Source organism: Pholis gunnellus (assembly GCF_910591455.1).
Source record: "Pholis gunnellus genome assembly, chromosome: 22".
NCBI classification, from domain to species: Eukaryota; Metazoa; Chordata; class Actinopteri; order Perciformes; family Pholidae; genus Pholis; species Pholis gunnellus.
The window spans coordinates 3,684,675-3,710,066 of record NC_136549.1 but is presented as its reverse complement, the minus strand read 5'-3'; the positions used below and the strand labels follow the sequence as shown (position 1 = coordinate 3,710,066).

Below are 25,392 nucleotides of genomic sequence, written 5' to 3'. Positions count from 1 at the left end.
GCACTTGCTCAATAAGTACGGTGGGCTGGGAGCTGTCAAAATGTATCGGAACTCTGGTTGCACACAAGCTGTCAGCAGCAGCAGTGCAAAGAAAAAGGGTCTTCACATCCTCCGGACAAACAGCAACTCGCCTTTCACTGGATGCTTGGGATCATGCTGATAAGAAAGCAAATATGTCACGAACATCCTGATCATCAGTGCTGTGCCTATGATAATCTAATCATGTAATCTTCATCATGCAACATAGTTATCTTGTTCCAGTAGACTTTCAGAGTGCACACAGATATATTGAGCTCTCTTCTGCTCAGAGAGTGAAGGGTTGTCCTGAACCTGAGCATTCACCTCCATGTAAAGAGGAAGTCACTTCTGTTTCTCTCTCTGTAGTCCTTTTGAGTTTCTTTGTAGTCAATGTGTCTTTTTGCAGTCAACTTGCATCCATTTTTAGTGAACTTGCATCTCTTTATATGTGTTTAATTGACTTACCAACAAGAATTGTTAACAGTCACTTTATATAAAGCAGAGTCTGCACCAGGGGCCCCCTAAACCCTTGGGCCCCTGGACCTGTGCCGGGTTGTTGACCCATTGATTAATCCATCCATGTTCCACACCCCAACTAAAAGGTTTGAAGTTCATCCTTCTGTAATTCTGCACCTAACCACTTCAGGTGTGCATGGCTCCATCTTTCCCCCTAGAAACCAAACCATAGTTGCTCAAGGTTGTTGTCAAGGAGACACACATGCGCGCGCACACACAGGTGAGCACACTCCCGCCAGCGGACAGAGCGCGCGCGTCGGAAAATATGTGGCGCCAACCAGCTGAAAAGCAGACAACGATATCTGGCGTGTAGTCAAAGATAGAAGTTGTTCATCTCTACTTCCCTGTAACTTCTGCAGTATTATTGTCTATTTAAGGTCATACAAGAACACAGAAAGTGAAAGTAAACGTGCATGTATCGACAGCAGTGTAATTGAGGGACCTGCTAAAGCCAGGGACTGGGAGATAATAACCAGTGCTGTTAATGCCAACTGAATCAAGTTGGGACCTTGAAATCGAAAGTCAAAATTAATTTAGACAATGGGGACACCCCTACCACCCATGAAGAGGATTGTGGCATGTAACAATGTGTACTACTTTTGCCAGAACAAAACACAAGAGGTCCCTTACAGAGGTCATTCAAAGCTTTGTCGTTTCTCTAGTGAGGACCGTCTCAGGACATAAACAGCTGCTGTTGGACGTTACAGAATGATGAGAGGCCCCGCTGTCTGACTGAATACAGCAGAAAGAGGCCATTTCTTAGGTGGGACGGCATCGGTCACTCAGTGAGAATAATTCTACAGGGCTCTCCATCACCGAGGCAAGAGATGAACTGGTGGCAAGTATTGAATTTACAGTGTAGGCTAAACCACATACGGCTGCTGGAAATGAACTGACTGTGTAGTACAGTAATTGTGGCATATATCACTTGAATCTTGTTTCACAGAAAATGTATAGCATATTCAATTTTCCATCAAAAATATAGGAGGAAACAGCTGGAAATTGTTTGATAAAAGCTGCAGGTCAGCTTATTGCAGGGTCAGGTGGTGTCAGTTGAGCATGTTATAGGAATGGATGTATAGATGTGTGAATGGATGTATAAATGTTGTGTGAATGGATGTATAGATGTGTGAATGGATGTATAAATGTTGTGTGAATGGATGTATAAATGTTGTGTGAATGGATGTATAGATGTGTGAATGGATGTATAAATGTTGTGTGAATGGATGTATAAATGTTGTGTGAATGGATGTATAGATGTGTGAATGGATGTATAGATGTGTGAATGGATGTATAGATGTGTGAATGGATGTATAGATGTGTGAATGGATGTATAAATGTTGTGTGAATGGATGTATAAATGTTGTGTGAATGGATGTATAGATGTGTGAATGGATGTATAAATGTTGTGTGAATGGATGTATAAATGTTGTGTGAATGGATGTATACATGTGTGAATGGATGTATAAATGTTGTGTGAATGGATGTATGGAGCAATTTGGGGTTAAATGTCTTGCCCAAGGACATATCGAGGCCAGGGATCCAACAGCCAATCCTCTGATTAAAGGACGACCTGCTCTACCACTGAGCCACAGTCGCCCCAGACTCAGAAATTCTAACGGAATAGCAGATTATCATTTTTTCAAATCCTTTCGATTTAAAATGCCTAAACAAAAAGACATTATACAATACAAAGTGGAATACAATAAACAATGTTACCTGTATTTCTTTTTTTATGTATGCAGTTACTGTTTCATAGTTTTTTTGACAAAACTGGCACACTGTCCCGTCTACATGGTTGCTTTAAAAAACTGTCTGGAGCAACATAAGGCATATATACGTATATTTAAATATAAAATATGTGTGTGCGTGTGAGACTCATTTTATGTGAAGAATTGGTACATAAATGTTATTTCTGGTTGGTGTAAGAAGGGTAAGAAGTAAGAGAGAGCATTGCTGTACCTGTGGAAAAGGACAGATTTGACCAGTGTCACCACGTCTCGACTGGCGTTGTAACCTGCACATACGATGGCCACGTGGATGGTCTGTGGAGATCATGAGAAGATTCAAGGATTAGAGTTAAGGATTATAAGGAATAGATAGAAACATGTTAGAAAAGAGAGAAATTCATTCTACATGTAGCAGAGAAGAAAATACATTACATTACAGTTATTTAGCAGACGCTGTTATCCAAAGCGACTTACAATAAGTGTATTCAACATAGGTATTCAAGAGAACTACTAGTCACCAGAAGTCATAAGTGCATCTCCTTTTTTAAACAAGCATCTAAGAGCATAAACCAGAGCAAACGTATAGAAACAAACTAATATGAGTACAATAAGTGCTGAGTGGAAGGCTCAGGGTAGCACTTCTTGAAGAGGTGAGTTTTCAGCCTGATGAAAGATGGGCAGCGACTCTGTTGTCCTGACGTCAGTGGGAAGTTCACTGTGGGGCCAGGACAGAAAACAGCCGTGACCAGGTCAATCGGCTGCAGGGACCTCTGAACGACGGGGCAACCAATCGCCCCGAGGCAGCAGAGCGAAGTGGTCAGGCGGGGGTGTAAGGCTTGACCATGGCCTGGAGATAGGAAGGAGCTGTTCCTTTCACTGCCCTCTAGGCTAGCACCAGAGTCTTAAACTGGATGCGAGCTCTTACAGGGAGCCAGTGTAGAGCATGGCGAAGGGAAGTTGTGTGGGAGAACTTGGAGTGATTGAACACCAGACGAGCTGCAGCTTTCTGGACAAGCTCCAGAGGTCTGATGGCCGACGCCGGGGCTCCGGCAAGTAGAGAGTTGCAGTAGTCCAGGCGGGAGATGACAAGAGCCTGGATTAGCACCTGCTCCGTCTCCTCAGTGAGGAAGGGGCGAATCCTCCTGATGTTGTAGAGCAGGAATCTGCAGGAGCGTGTAACCGATGAGATGTTTGCTGAGAACGACAGTTGGTCATCCAGGGTCACACCCAGGTTCCTCGCAGTCCGAGTTGGTGTCACCACGGTATCGTCAATGGTGATGGACAGGTCTCGGTGCGGGCAACCCTTTCCCCGGAGGAACAGTAGCTCGGTTTTGTCCAGGTTGAGCTTCAGGTGGTGTGTCGTCATCCACTTTGAGATGTCAGCCAAGCACGCAGCTATGCGTACCTCCACTTGAGTGTCACCGGGGGGAAATGACAAGACCAGCTGGGTGTCATCGGCATAACAATGGTAAGAAAAGTCATGTGAGCGAATAACAGAACCCAGAGATGTTGTGTAGAGCGAGAAGAGAAGGGGGCCCAGGACTGAACCTTGTGGAACCCCTTAGTCAAAATACATTTGCAGATTTGAATTAGCCGAGTAGAAAAATAAAAAAATGTATCACTTGTAGATTTAAAGCACACAGTATTGATTTACTTAGTGTTTATAGCAAATCATACTGTGGAAGATTCATTATCTTACATCAAAGTTTATTGGGAACAATTTTGATCAAGCATAGTAATACGATGTGAGGGTCCTGGGACAGAGGATGTTGCATATGTACAGATTGTAAGATGAGGCACATTTGTTATCTGTGATATTGGGCTATACAAAAATAAATTGAATTGAATTAATACCAAGTCAACTACTTATGGATTGTTGCTCTGCAGCCACACATTCTTACACATTTGAGTCTTTATAGACAAGAAACCCTGTGAAGTTCACCGTGTTGTTCAGAGCACCATTTTGCAGAGATCTACATCAAGTCTCATTGTTGTTTGTAGTCCGGCCTATGACGGTAGTGTCCTCTGCAAACGTCACTACAGAGTTTTCATGTTTGGGGTAGCAGTCGTGGGTGTACAGAGTGAACAGGAGGGGGGCTGAGTACATAGCCCTGGGGGGCTCTGGTATTCAACACTAGAGTGGAGGAGGTACTCGGGTCTGTTTGTGAGGAAGTCTAAAAAAACTGTTACAGAGGGAGGTTCTCAAGCCCAGAGTGCTAACTTCACCAATCAGTTTGATGGGGGAGATTGTGTTGAAGGCTGAGCCAAAATCAACAAACAACATTCTGATGTAGGTGTTGTTATTTTCCAGATGAGTGATGGCTGAGAGGAGAGCAGTGGAGACGGCATCCTCTGTGGATCTATTGACTCTGTATGCAAACTGGTGAAGGTCCAGGCTGACTGGGATGTTGTTTTTGATGAGCTGGAGAACCAGTTTCTTAAAGCACTTCATCAGAAGGGGGGTAGCCACAAGGTGATTGTCATTTAGACTGAACACTGCAGACTTTTCAGGTACAGAGACGATGGTGTTTCTCTTAAAGCAGGTGGAAACTCTCTCCTGTGACATTGATATGTTGAAAATATCAGTGATAACATCAGTAAGCTGGATGTTCTTAGTACAGGACCAGGGCTGTTATCGGGCCCAGCAGCTTCACTCATATTCACTCTCATCAGGGTTTTCCTCACATCCTCTGAGGATACCGACAGTGGCCGGTCCTCTGGAGGCAGAGCAGACTTGAAAGGTGACTCTTTGTTCAGGATATCAAAGCGAGTATAAAAGGTGTTTAGCTCATCTGGCAGCATGGCCTCACACATGATGGGGATCTCCTGCTTTTATAGCCTGTGATATTCTGGATCTCCTGCCACATATCTTTAGTGTTGTTGGTGTTGAGGTCTCTTTTGACTCCTCTTTGCCTCCTTGATGCCAGCTTTCAGTCTTGCTCTGGCAATGCTGTATGCTTCCTTGTCACCTGACCGAAAGGCAGCTTTTTGTCTCTGGATAGAGCCCTCACCTCTCCATTCATCTCCCCTCCCTGCCCCACAAACAACAGCGTCCGTGTTAGACAGACAGATACAGGGACCGCATATCTCATTCCAGCTGAGCAACAGAAACAAGAGCAGTTTCTTCTCAGCCAGTTTACATTTTCTCAAGGGAGTCAATCGAGCACCACAGTGGGATTCCTCCGTAGGGCGTAAAGGGGTACTCCACCAATAATGCATAATCGACTTCCCACTCTTCTGCAGCAGCAATGCTGTGTGATGGAATGGAACAACACCCTGTTTTTCTCAGTCGCGGCCTCCCTGCCTCTTCACGCGTGGCAATTTACGGTTTGTGAACTGGTGTATTTTCTCTGCTTGTGGACCTTCATGTCACAGTGATGCTTAGACTACATGAGCTTGGCCCTTAACCTATAAGCGAAGCCTATACAACATATAAACGTTAGTTACCTACTGTAACTCTGTAAACTGTAGACTGGGAGCCCATCCGGCTCCCAGACACCAGCTGAAGAAATGCTGGTTTCAACTGGGAGCAGAACTATGGTTGCACAGCTGTAATATGTCGCAAGTCCGGACATCAGGAGGCCGGTGTAGAGTACAAGGGTGCAAAAAAATCTTCACGACTCTTAGAGGAATTCGCCTGTACTCATGTAATCTGTAGTTACTATAAGTGATTAAGGTTAAGCAGGGTGACTTATATCGATACCAATACTGATATTGAATATCGGTCCAATACATACTCAAATAGCTGGATCAGGTATTGGTGACAATAGACGGATCTGATGTCGGATACCATTATTTAAATAAATAACAATTCACTAATTTACATCTATGGAAAAAATGACATAAAGACGCGTGTGGCAGCACTATGCTGTCATTTCAGTAGGAGACGAAGAGATGTCTGGCAGTATCCTTCCTGAGTCATGTCATGGAGACGAACCAAGACAGAGCCCTCATCACTGTTGCTTGTGTCGAAGCTTGGGCCCAAAGGGCTGAGCGGAAGCCTCCGGCGGCTGCATTATGCACAGAGACAGCAGCCTCTAAACAATCCTGCACACAGAAGGATGAGGAGAGGAGCCGCAGAGCGCATAGTCCACACAAGGCATAGGCCTAAAAACAGCACCCGTGGACTCATCATGACACAATTTTGGAAAACACATGTAAGGGGGATGTTTCTGAGAGTATGACAGAGGAATTGTGCTGGTTTCATGACATGAGTCCATGCTAGCTACTAACCAAGGGGTTACAGCGCCCCTCCAATCACGGCAGGCCCTGCACACGCTGCAGGTTGGGCTCTCCCATGCCAGGTTGACATGTCAAAACTGCATGGACATTTTCTTTTCCCTTCTCAGAGCTTCTACAGCTATCTCCCTGCAGGGATCGGGCAGCTGGGCTCAGCCACCCTCCAAATAAGCGGGTCCAGCGCTGCTGGAAGGGCTTCGGTTACTGCCCTCTTGGTTTCCTCCTCTGCCGCCCTGAAGCAGCTCTGCTTTCCCCGCACTCGGCTGGCTTTTGAACAGTGCCCGACTCTAGCTGAGGCCTGTGAGCAAGTGACAGCTGATGTGGGAGGAGAGGAGAGGTGGTGATAAGAAACCATCTGAGGTCCAATCCTCTCTCAGAGAAAGCACAAGGTGTCTGTTGTGTTGCAACCTCCTCTTCCTCTTCCTCCTCTGTTTGATAATCGTAGGTTGGACATGTCTTCATCCAACAAGGTGTGCGTTGTGTTGAAGATCGCTTTAAATTTGTGGACAATCTGTAGTTTCTATTATTACCCCTGCTAACCAATTTCTTGGGGGACAACCTGTGCAGACCAAGAGCAACACAGTGTGAAAGTACAAACATGTAAAAAGTGGCCATGGCCGAGGCCGGGTTTCAGTGCAACCCACATCTACATACATATTACACTGTGGTGGGAGTAGTGAAGCTCTGGGGCCTTGCTCAGTGCGTAGTGTGGGCGCGAGAGAGAGGGCGTGACGGTGGACGCGCTCAGAGAAGACTGCTGTTGGCGATCGGCGCAGAGAAGATGTTGGCAGTAAAGTTGTTGTAGTGGCAGTAAACGAGGAAAGCTCCTCAGGACCCAGGTAGAGTTTTAGTTATCACAATAGAGGCAGAGCAATAGTCAGGCGCTGAGATTTGTTCTTTTGGATGTTTCTCACTTTTGTTACTATAACTGACTGGTAATCAGTCTGATATGAATGTTCACACCTGGTCTGCAGCGCTTTGTTTTTCAGATCTGATTGTTTCTTGTGTATTTGTGTGTTATGGGATGGAACTGGGAGGGTGTGTGTTTGCTTCTGAATGAATAAACAAATAATGAAGTGTGCATATTTGTTATACACTTCATACGTCAGCCTGGTTGTCTTTAAATTCAGAACAATTGAATATTTCAAATAAGACTAGATCACTATATAAATTCATTAATATCCCACTGGAAACAATAAATAACGAAATAAATGTTTTTAAATTATATTCATGAGTGATGTTTACAAAGAATGAAGAACACAAAATCAGTCAGTATCAGTCTGTACTCCTGTCCCATTGCCTCTGTCCTCCTCCCTCTCTCTCTCTCTCTCCCTCTCTTCCTGTGCTCCTGTCTCCTGTATTTATTTCCTTCTACCTCTGTCCCTCTGTCCCCTGTACTCCTTCTGTCCACTGTCTTCCTTTTCTTCTTTCCCCTGTCCTCCTGTCCTCGCTCCTCCTCTCTCTGTCCTCCTGTCCTCTGGCTGCTTAGTCTCAGCCAGCTGAGAAGTTCCCCAGAACAAACAAAGATAAACAGACTCCAGACAGACAGCTGTTGTTTTAGCTCTTCTAGTGAGGCTTATGTTGCAACTCTACTTGATACATACAGATACTGTACATACGTGTTCATGCTGGTTGAACAGGTGTATTACTACATAGTAATAGTGGTAGTTATCTTCACTTCACCTTGTTCACTAACCCAGGAGAATATTACAGAAGATAAGGAATCACAATCACAATATTGGTCTAAAAAAACAACAACAATTAGATCACTTGCCATTCAGCCCTAAATCTATTGGATCAATTTAAATGTAAATTCTGACGAGTACTGTGTGAACCCATGAGCTTGTTTCATAGTACTGAGCAGTATCCTGAATCTGAGCCAATGCAGAGACTACCGAGCAGAGGCTGTGTTCCTGGGAGTGGTGTGTGACTGATGCAGGTCTCACCTCACACTTATCCACCACTGGCTGCTGCACACAGTCTGAGCTGTTTCCCACCACCGCAGCAGCCTTCTGGCCCTCATTATCACCGGTGCCCTCCTCTGAATGGGTTCGACTTTGGTTGCCGCGGTGACCACCATTTGGATGGCGAGCAGACGGGCCCCTGGGGGGCCGGCTCAGCTCCCGGCGCAGAGCGCGGTTCTCCTCCTCCACTGCCCGGACCCGCAGCTCTAAGGCCTGTCGCTCGCCAGCTCCGCCCACCGGCGATGATGATTGGGCTTCCAATGGAGACAAGTGGAGGGGCTTCACTGTGGGTCAGACGGGGAACAAGTGATTCAACATGAGGTACTTTAACGTTGTTAACCTATATGTAGGCCATATGGATCATTTTATATTGATCAATAATATAATATAACAATATGGTATATCAATAACATGATATAATAACATGATGTATCAACAATATTATATATCAATATGATATTCCTATCATATACATAAAGACTGTGTACTTTGTGATGTGTACTTTGTTTGAGTTTGACCCATGTTCCGTCCGCTGACATGGAGGGGCGGGGCTTATGACCTATACTACGGCCGGCCACTCAGGGGCGATAAAGAGGTTTTGTGTTTTGGGGAGCTTTTAAGGAGCCCATCATTATATCAGTCTATGATAAACCTATAGAGCAGTGATTTTCAACCACACCAGTGTGATGTGAGAGATCGTGGGAGAATGTCCAATTTCACTTAATCGGTCCCAAAAAATATTATTATAACCTGCAATATAGTGGCTGGCTAAGTAATTAAACACTCTTCCATGCCAGAGAGTGGCAGTAGGTAGCGCAATAATAATTTAAGACAGTAGAATTAAATGATGCACGGGAGAGGTTGTGGTGAGAAGATAACACAACATATCTGTGTGAGATAAGCTTTTCAAGCATGACTGCTATAGAAAACTAAAAACAGAGAGAGACGTGTGTGCCTTTCTTCAGCTTTGTGTTCATCAAAACAGGCCCAGATTTCACACTGAGTAAGGATCAACAAATTGAGAGACTGGTCGTTAAATTCTCAGCATATACGCTGTATTGTGCTACAATGCGTCATTTTGTAACTTTTTGGGTTGTTGGTGTGCCGCAGGATCTTTTTAATGTAAAAAATGTACCGCGGCTCAGAAAAGGTTGAAAAACACTGGTATTGGGGAACATCAGACCACCAGAGGAAAGGTAAGTATGGGAATGAACACACGTTTTGCTCTCACTTAAAACTACATCTACTACACTTTCACTGGACAACGTTACACCACCTTCCATCCCAGCAGTCTGCTGCGTTTACTGGTTGAAGTGCTCCAATCGTCATTGGATTTCTCTATTAATAAAGGGAGATTCCCCATAAATGACTTGAGTATTTGGGGCTTTACATTTAGGATCACAGTGTATCTCAAGATGAAGAGTACACAACTTTCAATCAATACTGTGAGTAGAGCAGGGCAGCCCATACTCTGCATTTAACCCGAGTCCAGAGCCACCTGCTCCGCTCTGTCCTGGCTGCTTCAGTGTGAACAAGCAGCCCTGAATGCTGCAGACAGAAGGGAGAGGATGAAGCTCTCTCTCCTCACTACATCTCAGAAACCTCAGCTCCCAAAGGGGTGAGGGGATCATTACAGAGTACAACAAGTTCTCCTTTCACCATGTCACTGGGGAAAGTGGCAGCCTTGAAGAACTACACATATTACAGTATGCAAGGGACTCAATCGGCCTTATAGCTCCAATGCCATGTATTGATTAATCACATTGGGAAATAGAGGACCTTCTAGCATCCGTTTAACATCCCTGTGCTGAACTAGTGTATTAGTGGACATTTGTCTTGGTTTTTGCATGTGTAAAGATGCTAAATGGGATCAATTGAACACATGTTTTGGTTTGGTTTGTGCTCTAACAAAGTGTGGACATGAATCAACACATTTAAGTTTTTCTGCAGATTTATTGTCCCCTGTGGCCATAATAGAGAGAGGCAGGCAGTATGGGTCCTTTCAACCATGGAGGGCCTCTGAGACCTCTCCACCAGAACCAAAGCACCTTCTGGACTCCATTTAGTCCAAGCTGTAATTCATTTGCAGAGTGGATTTGCTGAGTCTAATCCCACTGAACCGGCCATTTGTTTGTGCTACTCAGAGATGGCATATGGCATTTTCAGGGCAGCACCTGGTCTTTTATACAGCCAAGCCAATTCATTTGGCTTTTAGTTATTTTTCATGAAGCTCTTCATCTACATGCAAATAATAGCCTCAGTAAAAACACATGAATGAAATCAAATGCACAGAGTTCACATCAACCACTAATCTTAGTTCCTTTGAGGACCAATCATTGAAAATATAAATATTTTTTCAAAGGAGCTTTATTTTGAGCTAAATGTTGTAATGCAGCTAAAAACACACTAATATTAATAATATAACACAGATGATGAGATTGTTTTTAGCTTCTGCTGGAAGTTCAGCCATGTCAATGGAATAAGGCTGAAAAGAGGAACAAAAGGCACAACACCATGCATCCACAGGGCTCTATCATTTCAAATGGTCAACATTGTTTCCCCTGGAACCCCCCTAGAGGGTCTGAGGCTCACCCACCACAGTCCCACTAAATCCTGTGTGAAACAATGAGGGCTATGTGTCACTTGTCATGATACAGGGGTCACCATCTCATATATTGCAATACTGTTAGCAAAGTGATGTACATTGTGATCTAATTTGAGTAAAGCTGTCCTAGTATAAAGAACACACTGGTTTCCTGCAGTCAGGACAGCGGGATCTGCATTGCAATGAGCACAGCACGAGTTCAAACCCCGGCTCCGGCACCACTGGTTGCATGTAGATGTGTCCTTGAGCAAGACGCTTAACCCCATAAATTGCTCCCGTAGCTGTGCCTATGGTGTGATAGCATCTGAATTGTAAGTCGCTTTGGATAAAAGCGTCAGCTAAATGACTGTAATGTAACCACACTGTTAAATCCAAGATCAGCTTAGTCACAGTCTGCCAGGAATCTATTTTTGATTCAAACCATAAACATTTAAAAAAACACAACATTGCAATACAATAACCAGACAAGTACAAGACCAGTAAACTACTCAGAAATTCTACACAAGCCCCTGACTAGATGTACTTAGTGAACACAAAATGTTCCTCTGCTTTTAGAGATGAAGAGCAGCTAACAGACACACTGCTGCATGCTGAGTGATTCATGTCTGTTTGGAAGCCATGCTCCCAGTGCATTCACGTATGTAATCAGCTTTCACCACTGCAGTCAGGCAGATATCTGCTGGGCGGTGGCAACACATCCATCAAGCGATGGCATCTGTTCCCCTGGCAGACAGCTGGAGAGACCTCTACAAAAGTATAAAAGCCAGCCGCCATTTTGTCCAATCACTTGGATAAGGAGGAGGGAGCAAATACCACGAGAAACCCTAACTTGCCCGAAGCCTAACCCGAGAGTGGCTTCCAACAGCCTGGCTTCATAGTGTCCTCCTGCATCGCACTACCTTCATAGTGTCCTCCTGCATCACACTACCTTCATAGTGTCCTCCTGCATCACACTACCTTCAGAGTGTCCTCCTGCATCACACTACCTTCATAGTGTCCTCACACTACCTTCATAGTGTCCTCCTGCATCACACTACCTTCATAGTGTCCTCCTGCATCACACTACCTTCATAGTGTCCTCCTGCATCACACTACCTTCAGAGTGTCCTCCTGCATCACACTACCTTCAGAGTGTCCTCACACTACCTTCAGAGTGTCCTCCTGCATCACACTACCTTCATAGTGTCCTCCTGCATCACACTACCTTCAGAGTGTCCTCCTGCATCACACTACCTTCATAGTGTCCTCACACTACCTTCATAGTGTCCTCCTGCATCACACTACCTTCAGAGTGTCCTCCTGCATCACACTACCTTCATAGTGTCCTCCTGCATCACACTACCTTCATAGTGTCCTCCTGCATCACACTACCTTCAGAGTGTCCTCCTGCATCACACTACCTTCATAGTGTCCTCACACTACCTTCATAGTGTCCTCCTGCATAGCAATACCTTCATAGTGTCCTCCTGCATCACACTACCTTCAGAGTGTCCTCCTGCATCACACTACCTTCATAGTGTCCTCCTGCATCACACTACCTTCAGAGTGTCCTCCTGCATCACACTACCTTCATAGTGTCCTCCTGCATCACACTACCTTCATAGTGTCCTCCTGCATCACACTACCTTCAGAGTGTCCTCCTGCATCACACTACCTTCATAGTGTCCTCACACTACCTTCATAGAGTCCTCCTGCATCACACTACCTTCAAAGTGTCCTCCTGCATAGCAATACCTTCATAGTGTCCTCACACTGCCTTCATAGTGTCCTCCTGCATAGCAATACCTTCATAGTGTCCTCACACTACCTTCATAGTGTCCTCCTGCATCACACTACCTTCATAGTGTCCTCCTGCATCACACTACCTTCAGAGTGTCCTCCTGCATCACACTACCTTCATAGTGTCCTCCTGCATCACACTACCTTCATAGTGTCCTCCTGCATCACACTACCTTCAGAGTGTCCTCCTGCATCACACTACCTTCATAGTGTCCTCCTGCATCACACTACCTTCATAGTGTCCTCCTGCATCACACTACCTTCATAGTGGCTTCAAATACCAACGTTTTGTTACGGCCGTCTGACACCGACGCACAAGGCGCCCTTTAGCGTCTGTATGAGACACACCAGGCTTTCCACTTACTATAATGTATAGCCATCGACGTCATTGACACCAAGTCAGGTGACTTAGTATAATTAGTATAAAGAGCAACAAAGTCCACGTAGGGAGAAGTTGGGGTGGATGGATGAGTCCAAAAAAACACTGTCACCCAGGATACGGCTGGTTGTGTCCCATGTGAAAACAGAAGTCAATTTTAAGTCACATCAAGTAAAGTAGTCCCCATAACTAGCCTGCGTCATTAATACTTATTTTAACCAAAACAACAATCTTTTACTAAAACTAACCAAGTAGTTTTGTTGCCTAAACCTAAGTGACACCAAGTGCTACCCAGTGCATTATGAAGTGATGCCAAAGGGTCCTGACCAAGCGTCCGTATGCAATGAGAACGAGTCGCCAGGAACAATAGAGATCTTCTCTCAGATATCATTTGTTTGATTGTTTTAGGATGTGTGGTCTGTATTGAGGCCTCAGACATGCTGAGGACATAGGAACATTGAGAGGGAAATGATTGGGTGATGATTGGAACATTGGGTGAATGATGACATGTGTTGAAGCACTTTAAGTGGTCGTAGGACTAGAAAAGCACTAAACAAGTACAAGTCCATCTACCATATATAATAAGTGAACGTAGTCATCGTGACATCACCCATTCATTTTTGGTTTTGAAGCCATGAGTTCAGCTTTTTGGCTGTCATTTTTTTTTTTGGCAACCACTGACCATATTTGGACTGAGGAGGAGTGACGTAAAGACGCCGTATACGGCACTGGTAGCTTTAGCTATCAATCACAGTAAGCCCCGCCCTAAAGCATACCCTGCTTTATGGTCTGTTTGACTCTAAATGGACCATAATTTACTAAATGAACATCATGCTGTGTTGAAGAAGACTTGAAACTAGAGATTGAGACCATAAACTCATGTTTACTGAAGTAATAAATCAAGAGAGAAGTAAAGTCATTTTCTCATAGACTTCTATACAACCAGAGGAGTCGCCCCCTGATGGACATTAGAGAGAATGCAGCTTTAGGACACTTCACTATTAGCTTCACTTTTCAGACCTGGAGGTTGCCGCCCGACTGGCACGCACCTGTTTGGCTCCCCTCACGCAGTATTTGTGCCTCAAGTCCATTCATCTTCATCATCGTCCCATTAAAAAGAAAATCAAGTTGTCACTTAGAAATAAAATCCGCACACAGATCCAAAAAATTTCTGAGCTCAATTCAGTATGAACTTAAATCACAACCAATAGTGTGCATCCTTACGTTTTCTTCTTTCTCTCAAAAGACAGACTACATAGTCATGTAATTGCTCACTTGTCAACTCATAATCTGTGACACCAGGTCAGGTAGGGTTAACCTGATCGAAAAAAAAGTTTATCAAAACGACCCATATGAGAACGAGAAAAATATCCCTTAAAGTCCCTTATCAGCCTCTTCTGTAGCTTTCAGGCAAATATCTTTTGTGAGGAAAAAGTCACTCTGTAACATCACTTTGTGGACGCGAGGGGACTGTGTTTTTGTAGACCAACATAGTGGTTAGTCTTCTCTCGAGGAAAGAGCTGCATAGCCTTAAATTCCTCTAAATCTCACAATTCAACTGCTATGCATATCTTATCAATATAGCTAATAGTTAACCATAGGGATATTTGGAGCAAGTAGTTGGTAAAAAAAAAATAAAAGGTATAAAAAGACAAAGGCTACACCTGTTATTTCAATGTGTCAGACACATTTATTCAAGACTTCATAACCTCTGTTGCACATTTCATTTTGAGGTTGCAGGAACATTAATGAGGGTGCCACTACAAACTGAAGTTACTCTGGATGTTAAGCCAACAAAAGGTGATTACAAATCGATTTACGAAAGGACAAAAAATGAATTTAATAAATGTAATAACACACAATCCAAGCCCAACCCTAGTTACATACATACTTCAGTTGGTACTAAAATAGTATTCAGGTTCACTTCTCAGCATTGGCCTGTCATGACAGTTAAGTTCGAAAATAATGGTGCAATATAAGGACATGACCTCTATTATTTTTAAGTTATCAACTTATCGTACGATGTATGGACATGACCTCTATCATTTTTAAGTTATCGTCTCATTGTACATTATGGACATTATCTCAATCATTTATGTTATTGACTTATTTGACCATATATGGACATGAGCTCACATTCCAATGTCTGAATATCATTACAAATTAAAAATGTATTGCTATTTGAAAGGGTGTACTTGCATTATTATGCTGTTATAAAACAGTCTTAATGTTGTTTATCGTAATTATTTCTGGGACAATATGTTGTCCAACAAAAGTTGTGACAGGCCTAACTCAGGCCTAGCCCAAACCTTGGAAGACCAACCCACAAAAGTATGTGAACATGGTGCCATAGATACGTTTAAGCCCTATAGTGTATTTCTTTATCATTAAGACCTTATTTTTTCTGCAGGTTTGCTCTATGTGGCAGTTCATTCAGACACAGCACCGAAGACCCCAGAGACTGGCCATCGCCGTCAAACAGATAAACACAACAGACAGAAGAGAAAGAGATAGAGACAGAGCAACAGAATGGGGTTAGAGCTGGAGAGAGGAGAGGAAGTGGGGAAGGGAGAGTCCGAGCCAGTGGAGGCACATTGTTCCTGTCTGACTCATTCAGGCCTCACCTACAGCTGATGCTCCCTGCAGCCAGGTCCTTTCACAACTTATCAGTCCCAGAAACTAGTCCCCACCGACAGGAATTTACTGCCAAATCCAATAATTACTTTGCAGACTTTGGTGGCTATTGCATTATGGGAGCCTATTCACATATACAGTCTCCAGTGACTGTGACCCCAAGTCAAAATTGTCAATTTAATCATAATTAATAATTGCACTACTGCAGCATTTCAATCCTGCAAGTCAAAGTCATTAAAGTAGCTCCAAGAACTCCCGGACTATATTGTCTGTAGGAAGTAATCAACTTTGGACAGGCCTCAGTAGTTCATTAATATAGCACCCCCAGAAGAAAAAGAGGAGGGTATGGTGACTTTGTTACAGGATATTTCTTTCTTTAGACTGTCTGTTTGAGATTAAGGCATGGTATACAGTGAAAAAGTATTCATTTTGTATTGTATTCAACAGAGATTGATCAAGGTCTTATTTCTTACACTATATGGATTAAATGAGTGGTGGAACACAAATATTAAAGATTATTTTTGGAATCCTAACCAAATATTGGTAGTAAGTTATAAGCAACAGTTGAATAAAAACAGCTTTTTTCATATTTGCTGTCACTATATCCTGACAGTAGTACATAAAACAGATAATCTACGAAAAAAATCTGATTCCTCTTCCTCCTTTTAGCTCTCCTAATGAAAACAACCAATCAGAGCTGAGGAGTCTCTAACGTATATACCTTCACCCCACCGGGCTCCAATTTCTATAGAAGTTCACACACCAGGCACACAGTGTTTGTAAAACATGATCTGATTTGTGTTGGATGGATACTAAAAGACACAAAACATGCACACTGTGCTGCAATGAGAACCGAATGAGTGTCCGAGTTTTGACCAACGGCACAAGGATAACCTGGTCGGTTATCACCAACACAGTTAAAGAGTAAGGAAACCCCAGCGTAGCGGCTGAAAGTTCAAAAAACACTTTTACAACATGAAAAAAGTCTCAACATGGACAGGTGGGGGGAGCTAAGACACGCCCAGTCACATCTATTGTTGGCTTATTTTCCATAAGCATTAGTTAAGCATTACAATCACTGCACAAGCCTTTTCTCTTTTTTATGTGGACTGTAAATTAAGCTAACAGCACATTACAACATCTGGTGAATCAGTGTTAGTGAGTGAATATCTGGTGATAACAATGAGACGTGTGTGGATGAAGCATTAAGTTGTTCAATTGTCTTATTTAAGGGCTGGCTGCTTAGCTAGCTAGCTTTCTAATTCCACCGTGATTTTATGCTACATCCATCCATCCATCCATCCATCCATCCATCCATCCATCCATTTTCCTCCGCTTATCCGGGGTCGGGTCGCGGTGGCAGCAGGCTGACCCAGACTTCCCTCTCGCCTGCAACATTTTCCAGCTCATACTGGGGGATCCCGAGGCATTCCCAGGCCAGCTGGGAGATATAATCCCTCCAGCGTGTTCTGGGTCTTCCCCGGGGTCTCCTCCCAGTTGGATGTGTCCGGAAAACCTCCAGTGGGAGGCGTCCAGGAGGCATCCTAATCAGATGCCCAAACCACCTCAGCTGACTCCTTTCGACGCGAAGGAGTAGCGGCTCGACTCCAAGTTCCCTCCTGATGTCCGAGCTCCTTACCCTATCTCTAAGGCTGAGCCCGGCCACCCTACGGAGGAAACTCATTTCGGCCGCTTGTACCCGCGACCTTGTCCTTTCGGTCACGACCCAGAGTTCGTGACCATGGGTGAGGGTAGGAACGTAGACCGACCAGTAAATTGAGAGCTTTGCCTTCCGGCTCAGCTCTCTCTTCACCAAGACGGTCCGGTGCAGCGCCTGCTTTACTGCTGCAGCCGCACCGATCCGCCTGTCGATCTCCCGCTCCATCTTACCCTCACTCGTGAACAAGACCCCGAGATACTCAAACTCCTTTGCTTGAGGTAGGCACTCCGTCCCCACCTGGAGGGAGCAATCCACCGGTTTCCGGCAGAGCACCATGGCCTTGGATTTGGAGGTGCTAACTCTCATCCCCGCCGCTTCACACTCGGCTGCAAACCGCCCCAGTGAATGCTGGAGGTCACGATCCGAGGAGGCAAACAGGACCACATCATCTGCAAACAGCAGAGAGGTGATCCCGAGACCCCCGAACCTGACGTTCTCCACCCCCCGGCTGCGCCTAGATATCCTGTCCATGAAAGTCACGACCGGTGACAAAACAAACCACCGGGAACGTATCTGACTTATTGCAGAGAATGCGGACACAGCTCCTACTGCAGTCGTACAGAGACCGGATCGCCCATTGTAACGGGTCCGGCACCCCATACTCCCGCAGCACCCCCCACAAGAACCCCCGAGGGACCCGGTCGAAAGCCTTCTCCAAGTCCACAAAGCACATGTAGACTGGTTGGGCAAACTACCAGAACCCCTCCAGTAGTCTTGCAAGGGTGCGAGTCCGCACTGCTCCTCTTGAATCCGAGGTTCGACAAACGGTCGGAGCCTCCTTGGCATAAAGCTTCCCTGGTAGGCTGAGAGTGTGCTCGATTATTCGAACACACTCTCCGGTCCCCCTTTTTGAAAATGGGAACCACCACCCCGGTCTGCCAGTCCATGGGCACTGATCCCGACCACCATGCGACACTGAAGAGATGTGTCAGCCAAGACAGCCCAACAGTGTCCAGCGCCTTCAGCATCTCAGGGCGGATCTCATCCACCCCCGGCGCCTTGCCACCAAGGAGCTTTTTGACTAACGTAGCGACCTCTGCCAGGGATATGGGTGAGCCCCCCCCCAGCTCTTCAGGTGCTGCCTCCTCTGCAGAGGACATGTTGGTCGGGTTAAGGAGTTCCTCAAAGTGCTCTTTCCACCGCCCGACGATGTCCCCCGTCCGGGTCAGCAGTCCCCCCCCCCCTCTGAGAACAGCCTGGGGTAGGCCCTGCTTTCCCTTCCTGAGCCGTCGGATGGTTTGCCAGAACCTCCTTGAGGCCAACCGACTAATGCGGTTGCAGATCATAAAAAGCACCACCTGAACTGCTGGGCTTGGTCAATGTTACTTTAATATTTAGCCAGATTTGACTGTTCAACCTACTGTTCATGATGACCGCTACCCTTTCAATTAGCTTATGTTAATCGCTAGCATGCTGACTATTGTTATGATTATAGTTAGGTAAGAGTACTGTAAAAGTTCTGTTATGATGACAAAATACAGTATAAACTCGTATACAATTCTGTGAGTTTAAGTTTACATGCATGGCTGAGCTCTGTGTATGTTAGCAACTAGCATTAGCGCTAGCTGTGTGTCTATCTTGGTGACCAAAGCTGCTTCCATATAAGTCACCTGGCTCCAGAACAGCCAATATGTTGAATTCAAACACGTTGCACTACAAGACCTGAATCCATCAACAACACTACTAAATACACATAAACATTGTTTCTCAGCTGAAAAAAAAGTGATTTGGGGATTTAGTTACTCTTTAAGTGACAAATCAAAAACAAACGCAGTTTTCAAAAGGCAAATGATAGTAAGTGGAAGGCAGAAAATGTCATTACAAAGCACCACCAGTACGTTAGAGATCTGTGCTTACCCTGAACGCTCCCGACTGACAGGTAAAGCCAGGTGAGTGCTGGGATGAAGAGCAGGGCGAGAGAGGCCGCCAGGAACTTCCTGCGCCCACGACACATTCCCAGCATCCTTTGGTCTGAAGCGAATGGAAAGAGAGGTAAAGTGACCTCTATGTGGGTAGCAGCTGTTGTCCAGGCTGATTCATGGCACTAGAGGAGAGGGGAGAGAAGGAAAAACTATGTTAAAGAAGATTAATCAATCAATCAATACACATTTATTTATATAGCACATTTTAAAATACTGCACATACAAGAGATACACAGTCGTACAAACAAAGACTGGATTAATAGCAGTAAGTAACATTAAAATCAAGACTGACACAAATCACACAAAAGCGCCATGTTAAAATGAAAGGTGATAGACCAGGGAAAATAAATAGGTTTTTAAACGATTTTTAAACATTGGTAAAGTGGATGACAACCTAACATGAAGGGGAAGGTTGTGCCAGAGCTTAGGGGCAGCAACAGAGAAGGACCGGTTGGCCCGGGTTGTCTTTTTTGTTTTTGGAACTACTAAAAGCTGTTGGCCGAGAGACCTTAGTGAGCGAGGTGGGGTATATGGCTGCAGCAGGTCAGACGGATAGACTGGGGCGGCGCCATTTAAAGATGCTGCCATTCCACATCCTGTATGGACAGCTGAGCACATGGCTTCATCTGAATACATCTGAACCACCTGCGCCAAAAGAACCATCTTGAGTAATACACTCAAGATCCTCTAGTACCGTTAATAATTATTCATTGTAGGCTTTAAATGGACAACAGTAAAACCATCTCATCTCCTTCATGTTGCCTCGACTGGCCAGTGAAATCAGAGGGTTGGCGGTTCAAATCCCGGCTGCGGCACCACTGGTTGCATGTCGATGTGTCCTTGAGCAAGACACTCAGCTAAATGACTGTAATGTAATGTAAATGTAATGAAATGCAGACAGCCTGTCAGACACTATTGGCTCCATTAGTCGGTTTATAAACAGTTTTATGTTCATCACGTTGTCATACTGCTTAAAACTAATACAATACAAGTTGGATTTAGCGCCGTCTGCACAGTTTGCTGATGTAGGCTACTACTGAATTTACCAGAATGTGTCATAATAATAATAATAACTTTAGTTCAGCTGCTTTGCATGAAATCAAACCAGCTCATACACTGGATGGACCCAGCTCTAGTTGCGGCACCGTATTTGGTGCAATTAGTATAAACAAACCCAAGTTATGTAGCTAGCAAGCAAAGTACAATAACACAAATCTGTATTTATTTCACAACAATTTACTATATCCCAATCGAAAAAGACAGCAAGAGTACATTTTCTATACATCATGGCCTATACCAGCGGCTGCAGCTCTACAGGATGTAATCAATATCAACCAAAGCGTTGCCTTGATGAAAAAATAACCACTGGTTGTCTGACCTCTGACAAATGATAGAGGATAGACATGACCAATCAAATGGCAGAGTCACCATGGAGCCACATTCTCTAGCTCATTAAATCATCCATATCAAATTCAAGTTCAAGCACCAAGCAGTACAATCTTTTTTCACTTGCCAGTCTGAAAAGATGAATCAGGCAGTCGCATCTTAATCTGACTTTGATGACCTAAACTAATTTGTCAATTTCCAGTGCGATGCAGGGCAGAGAGTATAGCAGTCTCATTATATGATATTAGTCCAAATCCTCTTTCCGTTACAACCACATTTGTCTCATTACCCCATTGACCTCAGTCCATTTTTAATCTGCACCAGAGACTGCCCAGGGATGAAACATAATACCTCTAGCTGACACTGTGGAGGCTGGCACATACACAAACCAGAATGCCAATTATCACAGTGCCATCCAGTAGAATGCAGTAGAGGGAGCAGATTTCCAGCACTCTTAATGAACCCAGCACTGACTGAATCTCCAGTTTTTTATTGTGGCCCGGGCCATGTGAAGAGCTCAGAGTGAGACGAGGTTAAATGAGGCTAAAGGAGATTAAACTAGTCTCTCGAGTACGACAACCACTGCTTTGATAGGCCGACTATGAGTCATTTCAGTGGCTCCTTAGCCTTTGACCCCTGTGCGATATTGGCTCTCCACTGGATACTGTGATTTACATTGCAAATACTAAACTGAAGACATTTATTACTGTAGTTAAGAGAGGTGTCATGCCACTGATTGAAGGAGAAAAGGCATTATGGATGTAGCAGAAAGGAGGTTACAGGAGCTCAGAATGAAGTAAATGTTTGTTAAAACATGTAATAAGCCCGTGCACTCATTTCATTCAGCCGGAATCACAAGTGTTTCACAAAGTAACACTATCGGATGACATGCACCATTAAAACGAATCGGAAAGATGAAATTGTGCATGCTCCTCCAGACCAGTTGTTGGCATATACACCTTTAGCTGTTTTTGAAGAAGTAGAAGCAGATAACAAAGTGGATTCTTGTTTTGGAGAGGTTGTGTGAGGAGATCTGCTGTTACCTACATTTATAGAACTTTAAAGGAACACAAAGACAGCCAAAGGGCGTGAACGCCAGGGTGAATTATGCCACGGAAGCACGTGCACGTTTATGCGACCGGTACAAGTCAGCGACTGTTCGAGTCAAGTAAAAGTGGGATCCTGGCGGAAGATTCAACCAGAAAAAGTCTAGAAATCTTCCTGTAGCAACCGTCTCAGACACCGTAGTCCACAGACTAACAAAGGAAAGAGACTCCCTTCATTTTACTCTCTGGTCAAACTAAACTTGCACCATAGAACAACCCAATCCTCACTAAAACCCACAGACATTTATATTCTCAGAGGGAGATGAATCACATCCAATCTTTTCTAATTCTGCCCAGTACAAAAAGTAATGTGGTATCCATAGCCTGGCTTCAAATGTTCAGTCATAACTAGAGATGTCAATGGTGAGCCTTCCCTTGAGGCCCAACAATAAGCTCGGAGAAAATAGAATTGTATATCCACAGCTCAATAGTAAATTGCTTCGTGTTGACACTAAAAGTGATGAGCGATGATTATGGGAGCAGAAGAAAGAGGCCATGGGGAAACATGCCAAGAGAGTCTGATAGAATTGTTGTGTGAAGGACGGCGATGCAGTGAAGATGACAGATCTACAGAGGTTAGTTTTCATTTCATCTGCAGACTTTTTCTATGGCACATCTCAAACAGAGACTTGAAATGGACAACGGTACCCAACACAACACAATTCACACTCAAAACTATACTGTGCTATGCAATGAATACTTCAATAATCCACAGACATTAGTCTGCCACCTTCATTTATAGATCAAGCATAAGAACACTGAAGATGAAGGCCCAGCATGTTAAATGGTCAGCTCGTGCACATGACCAAATAAGCTCATCACTCCATCCATGCAGACCATTTTGGTTTATAGTAACCTGTCTCCTCCCAAAACCAACCTGTTAAGCGTGGAATGTTAGCCTTGATAACCTGTCATGCCGATGACACACTGTGCAGTTTTGAGGATGGGTTTGCTGAAAGTTTTCAAGCCTTTCAGAATCAGATGGGATTGTTTTTGTTAGTAAAGTAATCTTCTCAGAAAGACTAAGTATTTCCAGCAAGCATGGCACTGCTACTGCCAGCGCTCAACAGCTAATTCTGTCTGTCTATAAAAATAGACAACACGCACCTCCAGTCAAGTAAAACCGCTCATGTGTCTTCTGTACAGTTCTGGTCCAACAGCGTCTACATTGCAGATCTTTCTTCATGTGGGTTAAGATGTAAAAGTTTATGTCAGCTTTCACTTTTTCAGAGACGTAAATTATTTGAAGTGTAATATTCCCATTTTGGCTGTGATGAAACAACGTTGAAAGAATAACAGTAACATGTGAAAAAATTAATTAAAAAAGGATCCAGGTTAGTCAGCAATACAGTTCAGTTACAACTTCAACCTTAAAATGACTAATGGAATGAATCCCAATACATTCACATGATGAGGCAGCCTCCTCCTCCCAAACGTGTAGGTCGTTATCTCTTTGCGATTCTTATTTGTGCCAATAAACACATCCAGATTTTTAAACATTTGTTGCTTTCCTAAGATATGCTCCCTGACATTGCCAATAGTGAACATTGGTAGAATCATGTTTTGAGTATCCCTTTTACTTTGTAACATGATATAATACCTTCACCACTGGTTGGATTAACCAATAATCTTTATAAAACCATAAGAAGATGAAATGATAAGTCATTAACATGTTAAGGAAGTTGAAGTGGGAAGATAATAAGTAGCTCAAGACCAGTGTGCGAAACACAGGGGCCTCGGGGGGGTCCAAGACACTTCAATGTTAATTGTCTTAAATCACGAGACATTGTTTGTCACTTACAACTGTCACTAAAATGTAGTTTTCATTATTCATACTGCTAAACATTTATTCACAAATATGACTAAATGACACGCAGCCAGAGCAACAGGACCACGATCACCACCGGGTATTTCACACACTGCTCAAGACGATCGAGCAGACATTCCTGTCCTCTCGCCAACAGTAGAATGAATGTGTTGAGTGACAGAAAGACTCATTTACAGTACTGGAGAAAAGTGTGTTTGCAGCACAGTCAGTTACTCAAAGTTGTCAATGAATGTTTAGTCTTCGTGAGGTTTCCATCTGACGTGACCTGCTACACTGTAGTGAATGACATGCAACAGAGGGCCCCAGCCGCACTCACACCGTGCAACTAGCGTGTCCATAAACAACCCATTGGCTGTTGCTTCAACCTGGATGAGAGGACAGCCAAATCACAAAACTGGCTCTGCTTGTTTATGTGGTCAAATTAAAGTGGGAAAATGTGAAATAAAACCACTTTGGATTAAGGACATTTTAAACCTGCACTAAACTCCATTACTGTGAAAAAGAGCAGTGTGAAATAATATTCACAGTAATGATCTACCTTTTCAACATTTATTGCTTTATTTCACTATTCTATGTATTATGCAGTGAAGGAAAAAGAAATTAAAGGTTGAAAAAATATATATAAATATGTCCCTTTGTGAGATGCTTTTTCCCCAGTTAAAAAAAACCCAAATCAGTAAAAAGTACTTCTGGGTAGTGCTGGCCGGTATGACGTTACAGTATACTGGACATCATTTCACATATAATATTAAATTTCATATACCGCCTGGACAATTCCTTTTGCATTCAGAGACGACCCTATTACCTGCGTACCCTTCTCACAGATGAACTTTGTAACACATCAGTTCATAACCCACAACTAACTCTTTAACACCATGGCACACATCAATGTTCACCACGCCGAACGGCATGCTGGGTAACGTTATAGCTCCGTCACTACTGCACATTCAAGAAGAGAAGAGAGAGATAGAGGATGAAGAAAGAGAATCCAGAGATTTATTAGAAGAACTTGCGTCCAAGAGAAGAGCTGTGCTTGGTGTTTGGTCTTATATAGTTTTAAAGAGTCCGACGTCGCCACCGTTGTTGCCGGTGGAGTCGTCAATAGCAACAGTGAAGCCAAAGAGTCAGACATCGCTTGTAGAGATATTAGCCCGAAGCACTGCATATGACAGGAAAAGAAGTGGTAGAGCGACGTTACGAAGGCAATAATTTACCTCTGAAAAACACGGTCGAGAAGAACGTCAGATCAATGATCAAAACACTGACTTAAAGGTAATGTTATGTCTTCCTGGGGCAAAAATACTTCAGCCAAACAGCTCTCCTAATATGGTTAATGGACTTATCAAATCTTCCAACCACTCAAAGCTCTTAAACACTACATGGCTCTCTCTAAGGTTTCTCCCTCTTTTCTCCCCGTTAAAGGGTTTTTTGGGGGAGTTTTTCCTGTTCTGATGTGATGGTTCAGGGACAGAGGATGTCGCATGTGTACAGATTGTAAAGCCCTCTGAGGATAATTTATAATTTTTGATTTTGGGCTATAGAAAATAAATTGAATTAAATTGAATG

At 43.9% G+C, this 25,392-nt stretch overlaps 1 protein-coding gene across 1 annotated transcript in view; it reads right to left on the bottom strand.

The window, feature by feature from the left end:
• large1 (LARGE xylosyl- and glucuronyltransferase 1) overlaps positions 1–25,392 on the bottom strand; it is a 93,253-nt gene that overhangs the window by 53,190 nt on the left and 14,671 nt on the right. The window contains exons 2-4 of the mRNA XM_079184202.1: positions 19,442–19,628; positions 8,450–8,751; positions 2,497–2,579 (exon numbers count right to left, since the gene is read on the bottom strand). Coding sequence (XP_079040328.1) covers positions 2,497–2,579; positions 8,450–8,751; positions 19,442–19,547 — 491 coding nt within the window. The 5' untranslated portion in view covers positions 19,548–19,628. The remainder of the gene's footprint in view (positions 1–2,496; positions 2,580–8,449; positions 8,752–19,441; positions 19,629–25,392) is intronic.